This window comes from Hibiscus syriacus, unplaced genomic scaffold, assembly GCF_006381635.1.
Source record: "Hibiscus syriacus cultivar Baekdansim isolate YM2019G1 unplaced genomic scaffold, ASM638163v2 tig00018191_pilon, whole genome shotgun sequence".
NCBI lineage: Eukaryota > Viridiplantae > Streptophyta > Magnoliopsida > Malvales > Malvaceae > Hibiscus > Hibiscus syriacus.
Window position 1 is genome coordinate 10,984 of NW_024062431.1, and position 13,960 is coordinate 24,943.

At 35.4% G+C, this 13,960-nt stretch overlaps 2 protein-coding genes across 2 annotated transcripts; one reads left to right on the plus strand and one right to left on the minus strand.

Annotated features, from left to right (window-relative positions):
• LOC120209166 (sister chromatid cohesion 1 protein 4-like) lies at window positions 1-9,052 on the plus strand. The gene is made up of 15 exons (XM_039208231.1): window positions 1-569; window positions 1,287-1,548; window positions 1,684-1,781; window positions 1,879-1,925; window positions 2,977-3,026; window positions 3,210-3,291; window positions 3,424-4,270; window positions 4,395-4,748; window positions 4,871-5,003; window positions 5,450-5,586; window positions 6,227-7,152; window positions 7,457-7,490; window positions 7,851-7,956; window positions 8,110-8,239; window positions 8,775-9,052. Exons 1-15 carry the CDS (start codon window positions 446-448, stop codon window positions 8,871-8,873), a joined length of 3,429 nt encoding a protein of 1,142 aa, XP_039064162.1. The 5' UTR covers window positions 1-445; the 3' UTR covers window positions 8,874-9,052.
• Window positions 9,053-10,928: 1,876 nt separating this feature from the next.
• LOC120209168 (receptor-like kinase LIP2) lies at window positions 10,929-13,787 on the minus strand. Its single transcript, XM_039208232.1, has 5 exons — window positions 13,516-13,787; window positions 12,803-12,960; window positions 11,971-12,160; window positions 11,485-11,876; window positions 10,929-11,319 (listed from the first exon to the last, which is right to left on the minus strand). Exons 1-5 carry the CDS (start codon window positions 13,616-13,618, stop codon window positions 11,014-11,016), a joined length of 1,149 nt encoding a protein of 382 aa, XP_039064163.1. The 5' UTR covers window positions 13,619-13,787; the 3' UTR covers window positions 10,929-11,013.
• Window positions 13,788-13,960: the final 173 nt, after the last annotated feature.

Here is a 13,960-nt window from a genome sequence, read left to right on the forward strand (position 1 = left end):
TTTATTACAAAATTCAAGTCTCTCTCTTACACAAGACACTTACTCTTTTAGTTTATGTAATGCCTGTCCGATCTGACTTGCTAGTCTAACTCGGTCTCTCTCCAATTCCTTTTTCCCTAGCTCAATTATTCAGCTGAGGTTTTCCCACTAATCGCCGTCCTTCCGTGGAGCGCTAGGGTTCAGATCACAAATTTCAGTTGGGAGTTCTTTTTCAGATTCTGAAGGTTCGGTATTTAGAAGTTCCACTGAGTGGTCTCTCTTTGAATTAAGCGGGAATGATATTGAGCTCGGTGAGATTGTTGAAATTTGTAGTGAAAATTTAAAATTGTTTGTTTTGGGTATTTTTTTTGAATAGGTTAAGAATTTGCAGGCTTTAATAATTGGGTTTGTTACATTTAGAAGTCGGGAAGTTGTATGAAGAAAATAGGATTTTAGTAGGAAAGAAATGTTTTATTCACAGTTTATATTGGCTAAGAAAGGTCCCTTGGGGACAATATGGATAGCAGCACATCTGGAGAGGAAGCTCCGGAAGAATCAGGTGGCGGATACTGACATCGGTGTTTCTGTTGGTTAGTATTTTTTAGTTTCCTTTTAGTGAAAAGCATGAACGTTTTTTTTTAACGAGACCTCCAACTCTTATAAAAAAAATCCTTTTAGTGATGCAATAACCAAATCTTCTTAAGCTTAGTCCACTCTAGAATGTTTTTAGATATGCATCCCTTACTTTATTCTTCCCTTTTATGCTGTATCATTTTTTATTTAGATATAATTTTGGTTGTTTCATAATTGGAATTGCATCTTAGTCATTGTTTCTTTTTTAGTTAATTATGATTTTAGTTATTACCCTTCCAATTTTTGACTACCTTATACGGAAGTAGCAAGATGTAATTAGTAAACATTTATTTGTTTATCTTCCCCTTTTGGGCATATTTGGAGGGGTTCCTGGAAATTCTATTGGTTTCTTCGGAAACCTATGGTCATGTAGGAGTAATTTTCTCTGGAACATGGTTACTATCCATGCTGTTGTAGCATATTCTTAAATATGCGGTTTACTTAGTTACTACTCAGTGGAGGAATTTTCCTTTGAGCTTGCTCAGCCCTTTTTTTGATTTTGTTGTTCATGCATATCTCTGCACTATTAAAATTAGAGAAAGGTTATGGTTGATGTTTTCACGTTCTGTTATCTAATTTCCTTCATATTCATAAGAAATTTTGTGACAGAAGAAGTTGACTAGGCTTGGCTAACTTTTGGATTGCCTTTTGTTGTTTATATGGCCTTTGAGCAGACTCTATTCTGTTTCCTGATGTACCCATTGCACTACGACTGTCCAGTCATCTTCTTCTTGGAGTAGTGAGGATATATTCTCGAAAGGTGAATTACCTTTTTGATGATTGCAGCGAAGCCTTGCTCAAGATAAAACAGGCATTTCGCTCCACTGCTGTTGATTTACCACCAGAAGAATCGACTGCGCCCTACCATTCGATCACTTTGCCTGAGACTTTTGATCTTGATGACTTTGAGCTGCCTGACAATGAGATATTTCAGGGGTTAGTCTTAATATTTTTACCTTTTAGATTGTCTTGTTGTATGCGTTGCTTTGGCACTATGAGATGCACATCAAATATCTTCATAAAGTATCTATGGGAGTACTGTATGTTAACTAAACATAATTTTCTTGGCAGTAACTACGTTGATCATCACATTAGCTCAAGAGAGCAGATTACACTTCAAGATACCATGGGTGACGTGGTTTATACTACATCACAATTTGGATTGGATGGTTAGTGGATGGTTTTGACTGCGGCAATGCTATTTTTAGCTACATTTACTTGGCAAAATTTAGTGAATCTAAAATTCTGCATTTTAAATACTTTCAGAGCGTTTTGGTGATGGTGACACTTCTCAGATTGGTCTGCTTGATGAGGTAGTGTTGTTATTCTTGTGTCCTTGATATTTGGTGATTCATGATTGCTTTGAAAGTGGTTTCTAATCAGCAGGAGGCTTACTAATGTAGGATCTGGAAATTTAAGAAAGGGTGGTTATCAAGCAAGAGTTTCTGATTTTGGGGTTTACATGGATTTGAAAATATGATTTGTTTTGAATCTTTTGATGGTTGATATAGGCTAGGACTTAAGCTTAAAGTTCGACAAAAAAGGCCAAATTGATTTGGATGTGTTTTGCATCTGTGAATTGTGCCAATGAATAGTATTTCGGGTCTAGAGTTGAAATATGATGTTAGTTAGGATTTGATTTATGATTTAGGGATAAGACAATGATGGAGATCTAGGCTTTGCAGCAATATTTCCTATACTTATGCACCGTTTGCCCATTTCCTTACCTAACAGACTAATAATAGCTATTGAAATTGCCATAAACTCCCGTCCATTAAATAGAAGAAATCATATTCACATTTCTGCATTCCTTTTGTTCTTAGAAAGTAGTTGGGATTCAAGATGGGAACGATCAAAAACTGCTTTACAAAGTATAGTAATCTAATATGATAACATGATCCTAAAACTTAAAACTAAGATCAGACCCAGAGTCTACAGCTGATGCAATAATATGTCAGAGCATGTCATTCATGTATATCCTTACTCCAAGTAGAACTGCATCCAGCCTTTTTGTCATTCATGTATATCCTTACTCCAAGTAGAACTGCATCTAGCCTTTTAGGGATGGACTAAGGTGCATGAAGTGGATTATTTACTGAGCTATTTCATAGGTGGTTTGAACATTAAAACCCTGATCAATTGGTTCTTGGCATTGAAAATATTCTTCATGGGATTTTCTGGTCTGCAGAACCTTTGATTTGTTGAATGGATGGTTCCATTGGTTCTTCAAAGTTTGATGTCTTTGGGGTTGTGGTGTTAAACTTTATTCTTTATGAATTGACTGTCTTTTACTTTTTACTTGTGCTCTTTCCTATTATGTTAATCATCTTCTGAAAATCCTTGTCTTGGATTAATCTTGAGCAGGAGCTAGTCCTAGATCAGGTTGCAGCGCCACGATCTGTTGAAGTTTCAGAGTAAGCCTGATATATATATACACAATAATGTCATTTATGAAATGGTCATACTCCTACCGTATTTCTCCTTATTATCTTTTTTGGATAGTGTGGTCGTTTGTTAAGTCATTGTTAATTTCACTGATTAATTTATGAAACCATTATGAATATTTTGGCTCACCTGACTTGTTTATGTCATTTCAGGTATGATCAAGGGTCTGATGTACCACCAAAACAAGACCGAAGTAATTTAGAAGCTGTGCCAATGGATTGCAGTGGGGATCAGGTTTTTTTTTTTTTGTTCAACTCAACATACATCTCAATTTCCTTTTAATTTGATTTTATGACATAGAAAATTATATATTCTGGTGATTTTGTTACATCCAGCCTTTGAGTAATATGCTCTGCTTGCTGTTAGGTTGAAGGTATGACTGCAAATTCCAAGTTTGTTGAGAACGACGAGGATGCAAATGCCCCTGGATTAGTGGAAGTGCCTAGCTTGTCTGGTGTTCAGAAGGCTTTGGTTGATCATGTTGAATCAGAAAATTACATTTTTACAGAATTGAAGAATGATTGTGTAGAAATTGCTTCTACTAAATCAAATTTTCTCAATGGGGATAATGGTCCAGTGGATCAGTCATTGCATAATGATATAGTTCATAATCCTATTGTTGGCGTGCCTCCTGAAAATGGCTGCCACATTAGTGACATGGAGAAGGAACAAACTAAACCACAAGGAAATTCTGTCTATGATGCCTTGTCTGTGGATTACACATCTGCTGTTGGTCCTATCAGAGGACCTGATGGTTTGGATAGGGTGGAAGATACGCCTAATGGTGTCATGCACTCTATGGATAGAACTGATGGAGAATGTCTTGAATCTCCTAGCTGCTCCAACGTCACCTTTGATTTGGAGGACCCTTCTCGAAGATCATGTTCAAGTAGCATCTATGTGCCCACATCAGATGGCTGTTTGGAGAATGGTCAAGCATCACATAAATCTGAAATTGGCAATGATGCTCAAACCACTGATAATTTGGAAGAGACATGCTCACCTTCCAAAACAACAGTTATTGATGGTGAAGCTCAAGGTTTTCAGGAACCAAATGGCTCTGAAAATTTAGAAAAACCTATTGTCCACAAAGATCTCTCGTATCTTCAAGTTCTTGGAAGTGATAGTTTGGTTGCTGCAGAGCAAAACTTGGTGGATTTGTCCATAAGGGAGGAGGAAGTTCATGCTCCTGGAGCTTCCATTGAGATGCAAGGTTTGTTTTACAAGTTTTACGAATGCAGTCTTATATAGCTTATTCCCTCAATTTTATATATGGCACCATCATTTTTATGATGCTTTCATGTTATATTGTTCCTAATTAACCACCATCTTCGCAGTTGAAGCCTGCCAAACTCAGATGTCAGAGCCTGCTTTATGTGATGATCAGTTGGAAAATTCGAATAATTTTGCTACGTCCGATTTGCCTGCACCAGAAAAGTTCCTCTCTGCACCAGAAGGACCTCATGATGAACCAAGTGATTTGCTGGGCGTGTCTACCCCAGACAAAGAAGTCCTAACTGAGAATGATGAAATTGATGCTGGAACGAAACTCAATTCAGGGGAAAAACGAAGTATAACTGGTACATTAACTATAGAGAGTATAAACTCATTTGAATCATTCGGAAGATCACGATCGAGGATAACTACAGATTCAGTTCCTGATGATGATGACTTGTTGTCTTCTATTTTAGGTAGCCACACTTTTAACTCTAAAAGGAACTAGTATTTGCCTTCTAAGAATTTACTAGAAAAGAATGGATTATTGCTCTTAATCAAGTACTTCTATGAATGATGCAATTTTTCATTGCTTCAGTTGGAAGATCTTCCCTTTTCAAAATGAAACCAACACCTCCTCCAATGAAACGGGCACGATCTGCACCAAGATCTGGTGCCACCAAGAGATTGAGAAAAGTGCTTGTGGATGATACTATGGTCTTACATGGCGAGTATGTTATCAATATGTTCTTATTGCACCTTACTCTTTTTTATACCTCAGTAACTTAGTAACTTATTGTTATTGCTGGCTGATCTTTCTCGAATGTATTTAAATTTGATAATTATCACCAATTTTCTTATTGCACTGTCAATATAACATGTTTGCTTTTTTGAGCTCTCCAATGCCCGAGTTTATAAATCAAAATTTGTTTATGGGATTGATGCACTTGGAAATTTTTGTATTTACATGTTTATTCTTGCATTGTTGTGTTATCCTTCTCTGAAGCACCTTTTTTTTTCTTCTGTAGTCAACAATTTTTGTAATAGCGACTTTTGTTGATGGTATTAAACTCTTGATTACTTGCTGGGTGTAAATATAACAATCTATATGGCATGCATTTTTTTTTATTTTCTAAATCAAATGTACTGATTCAGCTTCTTTTTCCCCCTTATCAAGTACAATACGTCAACAGTTGGTTTATACTGAAGACATACGTCGCATACGCAAGAAAGCGCCTTGCACTCGCCCTGAAATTTCATTGATTCAGAGAAAATTCTTGGAAGATGAAATCTTTAATGAACCAATATGTACTGGTGAGATCAAAGTGCTGAAACTTCCTTGTATCTGCATGCTTTTGTTGCATCAAATGGGATGAAGAATTTCAACTTGTCAATTGATTATAATGGTCTTGAAAATTCATGATATGCTTTGGGTGTTGTAAAATACAAGTGGGAAGAGAGTGGGGATGTTGAGTTGTGGCATTTTAAACGCATCTAATGTGCTACTGCCCCAAGAAGAGAAACAGTTACAGATACAACCGTAAATATATATCCTTAAGGCCCTGTTGAAATTGGATTTGCTTTCATTGAGCAAAGTTTTAGTTATTCTAGATGTTTGTCTAATCTAGGGCATCCTCTGGCTTTAGTGAAGACAAGATCCTACTACTTCTACATCTGTTTTACCTATTAGCTTGTACTGCATTGCCTCGTTTCTGTGGACATAACAACTACCTTTTATATGTGTTCTGTTTTTTGGTGCAGATGTCATATGTATGAAAGATTACTCAAGTTCTAGAATTGTATGGATGATAAAGATTATTTGTGGTCTATCCTAATATTTGTGCATCTGTCTTGATTCTTGAAACAATTATACCTCTGCTATTGGATGACTTTTTAACACATTGCTTGTACCTTTAGCATGTTATAAGTTTGCTAATTGATGGTGTGCTTATAGGTATCTCTGGTGAATTGACATGTTTGTACAGTGAACCATATGATCTAACCAGAATCAGGATTTCTGAAGTTGAGGAAAACCATGCATCATCTGAACTAGCTAAGAATTCAGAGTCCTCTGTCAAACCTATTATTGCTGAGGGTGGAATTGGAGGAAGCTCTGTGCCTGTAATTCTTGGAAATGACAAGCAAGCACAAGCTTCTGCCATTCCTAACCAGATTGATACTCATCTGGGTGAACACAATGATCTTAATGTTCAGCAGGATAGCTATGCTGTTGATGACGTACCTCAACTTCTGCAATATGAACCTTTAGATAGGATTACTGAAATGGAAATTGACGGAGTTAATATTGAAGTTGCTAATGCAGCAAATCATTCTGTTCTGAATGAGTTCAGGGTATCATTCCCTACCGGTGTTGTTACTGGAGATGCTGGTAACATGACAGCTGCAGAGGTAACCAACAGCATGGATGGCTCCATGTTAAACAATGCAGCATGCCTTCCACCTGATCAAAAGACAAGTATTCAACCTGGAGAGGATACTTCTGAATTGGATATGAGAAATGACAAAGTATTTCATCCTGCTGAAGTTTTGGAACATGGTGAAAGCTTTGTCGTAGCTGAAACTGAATCAAAAGCAACTGATGAGTTGTTGTTAGAAGAAAGTAAAGCCAATACTTCAGTTGAGGTTGGTATGGCGTTGGCAGACTACCCTGCACCTATAGAAAATGGAACCGATCCTCTTGCAACTATACGAACTGGTGAGCCTATGAATGAATCTCAAATTGCATATGAAACTGGATATGGTAAGGCTGGTGTAGCAGATGAGGCTCAAGTTGAGGGCGCACTCTTGGATAATGATGACAAAGACATCATCTGTAAGGATCGTGAAGAATGTAAACTGGATTCCACATATTCAGAAAAGGTTAGTGTATATACATGCATGGTGCATTAATATGGGTTTTTCTTTCCCCAAGCAAAAACCTTTTTTTTTAAATATATTTCAGTAACTGTTATATATTACTTTGTTCTATTCTAGCTAGCATGGTAGTGGGCATTTGAGAGTTATCGTAACTATTTCATTTCTCAACTTTATATTCTTGTCCTGCCGATGTGCTTTCTTTACTTGAATTTATTATTTTCCAATGAAAATTGTTTTTGCTTTGGCCCGTCATATTTTATTTTAGGGATTAGGAATCCTGTAAATGACTTGATCTTATGCGTTGCAGGAATGTGAGGATGTTGCAATTGCAAATGATACAGGTTTGATAACATTTCTTTCTGTTTAGCTTCTACTTTTGAGTTTTGACCAATGATGGGTATTTTGGAAATCATATTTATTTAATTATTTGGACATGACTTAAAGAGCTTTTTGACTGAACTTAAAGAGCTTTTTGACTGAATGGGTTTTACTTTAGATGTAAAATTTACATTTAATCTGTGAACTCAGTAGTAGGGTGGACCATATTTAGGTCCAAAGGGAGCTATGGCCACCCAAAAGTTTCCCCTAAATGGAAAATGTCAACATTTATAAAAAATCTGTTTTTTATTTACTTCAGTTTGAGTTAACCAATCTTGATACTATTACCGGCTTGCTAAATATTTATTTTTCTTTCCTTCCAGAATTTCTGAATGTAGATGATAATGAGCTAGGTGGTGGTGATGATGATGACATGCCATGTGGTGATGAAAGTCTTCTTGAAAACAGTGGATGGTCTTCTCGTACCAGGTTTGTACGCTCCATGTAGTTATTTTACCTTTGTTTACTTTCCCTATAATTTTGACATTAAATTAGCATTATTTATCAAATTATTTCTCGTAGCTGAATAACTGGAATGAAGCTAGCTCACATCTTGATATTTGGTCATACCTTTTCTTTCAGGGCTGTTGCCAAGTATCTCCAGAATTTATTCGAGGATGAAGTTGTACCTGGACATAAGGTACTTTCTATGGACAGTCTATTGACTCATAAGACACGAAAAGAAGCATCAAGGATGTTTTTTGAAACTTTGGTATGTTCACTGAAACTTTACTCTTAAGTAACTTTTAAAGTGCGTAACACTATTATCTACTCACTAATGAAGAATGTAATATTTGTAACTTTAAGCATACAAAAACTTTGCATTGAAAGTTAAAAAACTGCATCTTATCTCTGTTTCTTATATAACAAGGCATTATGTTTTCGGTAAATGAGAAGATATGGGCTTGTTCCACCATTGTAAGCCTGTATTGTATAGAAGTATGCAACTTTTGCACAAGTAGTAATACACTAAAATGCACCTGTACAAAACCCAATTTGTGGATACCTTTTGACAAATGCAACTTAAGTATATTATGACATTATTGTGTATTAGAACCGATCAATAGTTAAATATTAAGAATCAAATAATAAAATTGAATCTTAAAAACTGTTGAAATTAAGAAGCAAGAATGTTTCCATGATCTGGTCATGTGATCTTTGATATTGTCCTAGTTTGTTTGTTGCTCCTACGTGGAAGGATGTAAAACTTATCCTCATTGTTATCTGTTCATTTCACCAATCTGCAGGTTCTTAAGACAAGAGATTACATCCATGTAGAACAGGGGAAACCATTTGACAACATCTGTATAAAGCCTCGAGCAAAGCTCATGAAATCAAGTTTCTGATCCCTCTCATATGAAACATGTTTCAACGAAAAGTGGCATATTGTAGTTCTACTTCTGATGCTCAGGGGTAATTATTTTGTTTCAAAATGTTATTTTTCTCTCTTTCTAATACTTAGTTGTTCAGCTCATGTAATAGGTAGCTTAACTGGGGGAGGGATATCATATGTCTGATTATATGATGGGGATAATATATATATATATCTGTAAAATATCTCAATTTGCAGTTGAATATGCTAATTTCTCTGTAAAGTATCTCAATTTGTAGTTGAATATGCTAATTTCTTTGTTTTGACTGCAATTTACCCATTCTTTGAGGCCTTAATTATTTGAGTGTGAAATGGGAAGATATCCCTGGTCTTTGAGTCTAAATTATGTATCAGCTTTGATTATCACCATTTAACTTTACATAGAGCTCTGTGTTAAATCAAGAAACAACTAAGGTTTAACTGAAAAACTTAAGAGAAGATAAACTTTTATTGATACAAAATGTAATTACAATATTACTCACTTACCCCACTACTCTACTCTTCTCTACCTCTAAAGCTTTCTTTATCAAGCTCACACTTTTTGTACCATTTTCTCACTTTCTCACACTTACCACAAGGGTAAAACTCACCTCTATTTATAGATTATAGCGACTATTAGATTGTTGACACGTGTCAACATCTTAGCTATTTAATATTACAAATATTTAAATTCTTCTAATAGATAATTTTAGATATAATATTAAATATTACGAATAACTAGATTTTTATATAAATACTTCTACACAACTATAATTTCTATATGATTCTAGAATATTCTTAATATATATAAACTAAAATAATTCAAGAATTTGCATTTTCCTAATGCAAAAAAAAGTATAATTTAAATTTCCAATTACCTGAATATATCTTAGTTATGACCTACCCATATATACGTTGCTCCAAATCTATTTTCAACTAATGTTCAAGTGTTACTTTGAACAGGACTAATGTAAAATAAGTTTTCAAGATATACTTTAAATTAATTTTAAATGTTAAAAGAATTTTTTTGTCAAAAATAAGTGTTTAAATTTTTCGACGTTATACTTTTAAGAAATTGGAACCGCGTTAGACTTATAAAAAATTTAAAAATTAACTTTAAAATAAAAAATATAATTTATTTATAAAAAAACTCAAATTTTACTTAAATCTAAAAAAATTCAAAAGTCTAAAAACTCTAATTTCAAACCTCTTTATCCATGCCGCCCATCGTAGATGTTGTCTTGGTTGTCACCATTTTTCGTCAGCCACTTCATCTAACCAAATTCAAACGCACAGTGGAAGGAATCATCACTTGAATCATTGGAACGGTCGCTTGAATCGTTAGAATCATTGCCCTTACTTGAAATCATTTGGTCGATACAGTCACCCATTTTCACTGTAATTATCGCTTGAAGCATGGATGTTCGAGCATAGAGTGTTCGGACAGTCGCGCATAACTGGGATTTTGCCGTTTGGCGGCGTTGGTGGTGGTAAACGAAGAAAATATGATTAAAATTAGGTGTTTTTTTGGGATTTTAGGTTTTTTTTTTATTTTAAAGAAGTTTGGGGTTTAAAAAAATAAATTAAAGTATTTTTTAAAAATTAAAATAATTAAAATTTTATATGTATGACACATGTCATATAACAATTGAATTTAACGAATGTTACAACATAGACATGTAAAAGTATGACAGAAAAAACACATTTTTAACAAAAATTTCTTCAAGTACTTAAGTTATATATCGGATACTTTTGCATTAAGCCTTTTGAACAATCAAAACAAATTCAATTTTAATAACTTCTATATATATATATATATATAAAGAGCATCAGAAGAAGAAATCGTTTCAGAAAAATATATTAAAGAATCATTTTTAACTAAATATGTATAACAATAACTTCCAAAGAAATTTTCCAGTTCCTGATCATTCTGATCTTTTCACATCATCATATTCACAATCGATTTAAATATCAAGTGCATGAGAAACATAATCAGTTTTTTAAATGGAAATACGTGTTCAAAAAACTCAGCATTCTTCATTCCAATAATCGTATTCCGACCAAGTATATAGCTTTCCAAAACAAGAAACCTATTCACAGCACCACTATGTTCGGCATAACCAATGAACATGCAATCACATTTGCTTGTCCTCTGTTGCATCGCCACCGCACTCGAGCCTCAGCTTGTCTGAGATACAGTGCAATTTAGATGAGATGGACGGAGGGAGAGCGGAAGGGATGTTATTCTCTTCGGAGGCAGTCGAAAGAAAGCTCAATGCTGCCACTACATCGCCCATCAAAGGACGGGCAGTGGCTTCATCTTGTAGGCACATGGCTGCTATTGCAACTGCTTGGTTCAAGCCCCTTTCGGGGAATTGCTTCTTTAGCACGGGATCTGCCATTTCTGGGAACTTTTTCGGTTCCTTGAATAAGGGTTGAGCCTGTTCCAGTTCCTCGTACAGTTAAGTATTGTCAAGAGACATGATAACGTGTTACGGACATAACGTGTCTGTGACAGGAATTTATATCGACACCCAAAGAACACAATACCTAAACATTACTTGCACAATACTCTAACGACTATTGATATAAACACATATGCTTACCCAAGCGACTAAGTTCTGCTGGTTCGCGGGTTTGGTAGTGTCGACGGCTCTTCTTCCGGTGACAAGTTCCAATAAAACAACACCGAAACTGTATACATCGGCAACAGCTGTGAGTATACTTGATCTTGCATACTCCGGAGCACTGTACCCATACATTCCCATCACCCTCGGCTGCTTCGAAGTACTTTCTGCCGATTGTCCAACTTTGTCCAGTCCAATATCAGACAGTTTGGGGTTGAATTTTTCATCCAACAACACATTTGAGGACTTCAGATCACAGTATATAACAGGAGGATCAACCTTTTCATGCAAATACTCCAGAGCTTGTGCTACTCCATAGGCTATTTTCATTCGGGTTAACCAATCTATTTCTGGCTTATCGTCCTTGGATTCTGCAATTACCGCAACAAATGCATTAATATCGTTGTTCACTTAAAATTTCACTGGAGAATCAAACTAAGAAAAGAAGAAGAAAAATGGAAGTACTAAGTAGATTATCTTCAAGGGAACCTCCAGGCAGGAATTCATAAACCAAAAGCCTCTGATCTCCATCAGCGCAGTATCCAACGAGACTAACTAGATTTGCATGCCGTAAGAGACTCAATCGTGCTACCTCTACGAGAAATTCCTTGCAACCTTTCATATGATTCCTGTCTAGTTGTTTTACAGCAACCACCTATACATATCTCCAATATTCCAATACCAAAAACCAATCAGTCAACATATCAATCCATTTATTTGTTCTTTATCAAATTGTAATTTTCTTTTTATCTTTCCTTCTTGTTAGATCATCATGTTGATGATACAATAAATATTGTCTTGATTCTAGAAAGAGCCTAAGGATGCCAAGTCCAGGGGATACCACGGTTACCCCAAGATTCTCAATATTTGAGTTCAAACTGCAAGTTCACCATGCATCCACATCCAGGGTCGACACGGGATTTTAAATTAGACAAAGAACTTTATAAAATTTTAGGAGACTGAAAACATATTATCAATAAAAAAAATATCTAAATTACATGTGAATTTGAAATTTTTAAGGAGGGTGAACCGCCTCCGTCAGCCCCCATGTCCTTCGATATTTAGACATTAAGAACTTGTTTGATATAAAGAATGATCAAATATTAATATGTTTTTTGTTTACATGCAGTTTTGATCTTCAGATTTGGATCCAAATTCCAAACAGAAAAAAAAAATTCTCAATACAGCTTTTAATCCACTATTAGTCTCATCTAATGAATCTAATATTCAAATCTAACCATTTTAATGATTGTGAAAATTACATGATTTAAAAAAGAAAGAAAGAAAGAGCATGCACCTGGCCACTGGACTGAAGAGTTCCCTTGTAGACTCTTCCGAAACCACCTTCACCCAACAAACATTCTTGCCGGAAATTCTTGGTTGCCGCGGCTAGCTCTCTGAAACTGAACTTTTGAGCCTCGATTTTCGCATGCTCTTCCTGATTCGCCTCCATTCCTGCGCTTCCGATCAGCTTTTTTTTAATTTCCCGTTATCTTCTTAATCCAACAAATCAACAAATTAAACAACTTGTTTTACTTTCAGATCATTTAATCCATCTATAAACTGCTGAACGCGAAATTTGGATTTAATCCAACTAATTCTTGTAGTTATGACATCACATCTAATACAATTCCGATTCTAATTTTAGCATATCTGATGTTCTTAATTATATCTTAATTCAATTTAAAATATCTAATAAAATTCATATTCTAATTTTAATTCAATTTAAAATATTAATATCTTAATTATTTTCTCATGTTAAATTTACGTCGTTGTTTTTATTTAAATTCATCATAGACTCATAATTTCAAGCTTTTTAAGTGTATTGCATGATTGGCCTCATTATTTATCAAATGTAAAAGAGGTTTTTAAATTCGAATTCTAATCATCTATGCAAAGCGGTCTCCGATTCCTACCTAAACTATGCTTTTCATGCAACGAGGAAACAAGTGATTTTCAGACGAAATGAGATTCGAAGCGGGAAAAAACAAGAGAAAGGGAAGCGCAAACCTAACATTCGTGATCGAATAAAGTCTTCAGCGGAAGAGTCATGTTCCCTTTTGCCGTTTTCTTTCTTGCTTTTGTGCGATGAGAAACAAGGGAAGCAATTCATGGTAATCGCCGCCAGGAGTGCCGAATCCCCAGAATTTCCCCTAAACTAATTTCGAGTAACTATGGATGTGGGCCTCGGTGGTGGGGGTTGAAGAAATCTCAGAATGATAATTTTGGCGCACAGTCTTCAACCCCTTCATTGAAGGAGAAGCCGTTTTGGAACCCCAAAGAAAACAAGGAGAGACCATGACGACCCATGTTTGGAAACCAGCAAATCAAAACAAAATTATTGTAAGTTTTTTCCTTGCACTTCTCGGCGAAATTTTGGGAAGAATTGGGTGGACCGCGCCATTTCTTAATTTTCCACATTTTCCTGTGATTCACACCCTCCTTTTTGACTAAG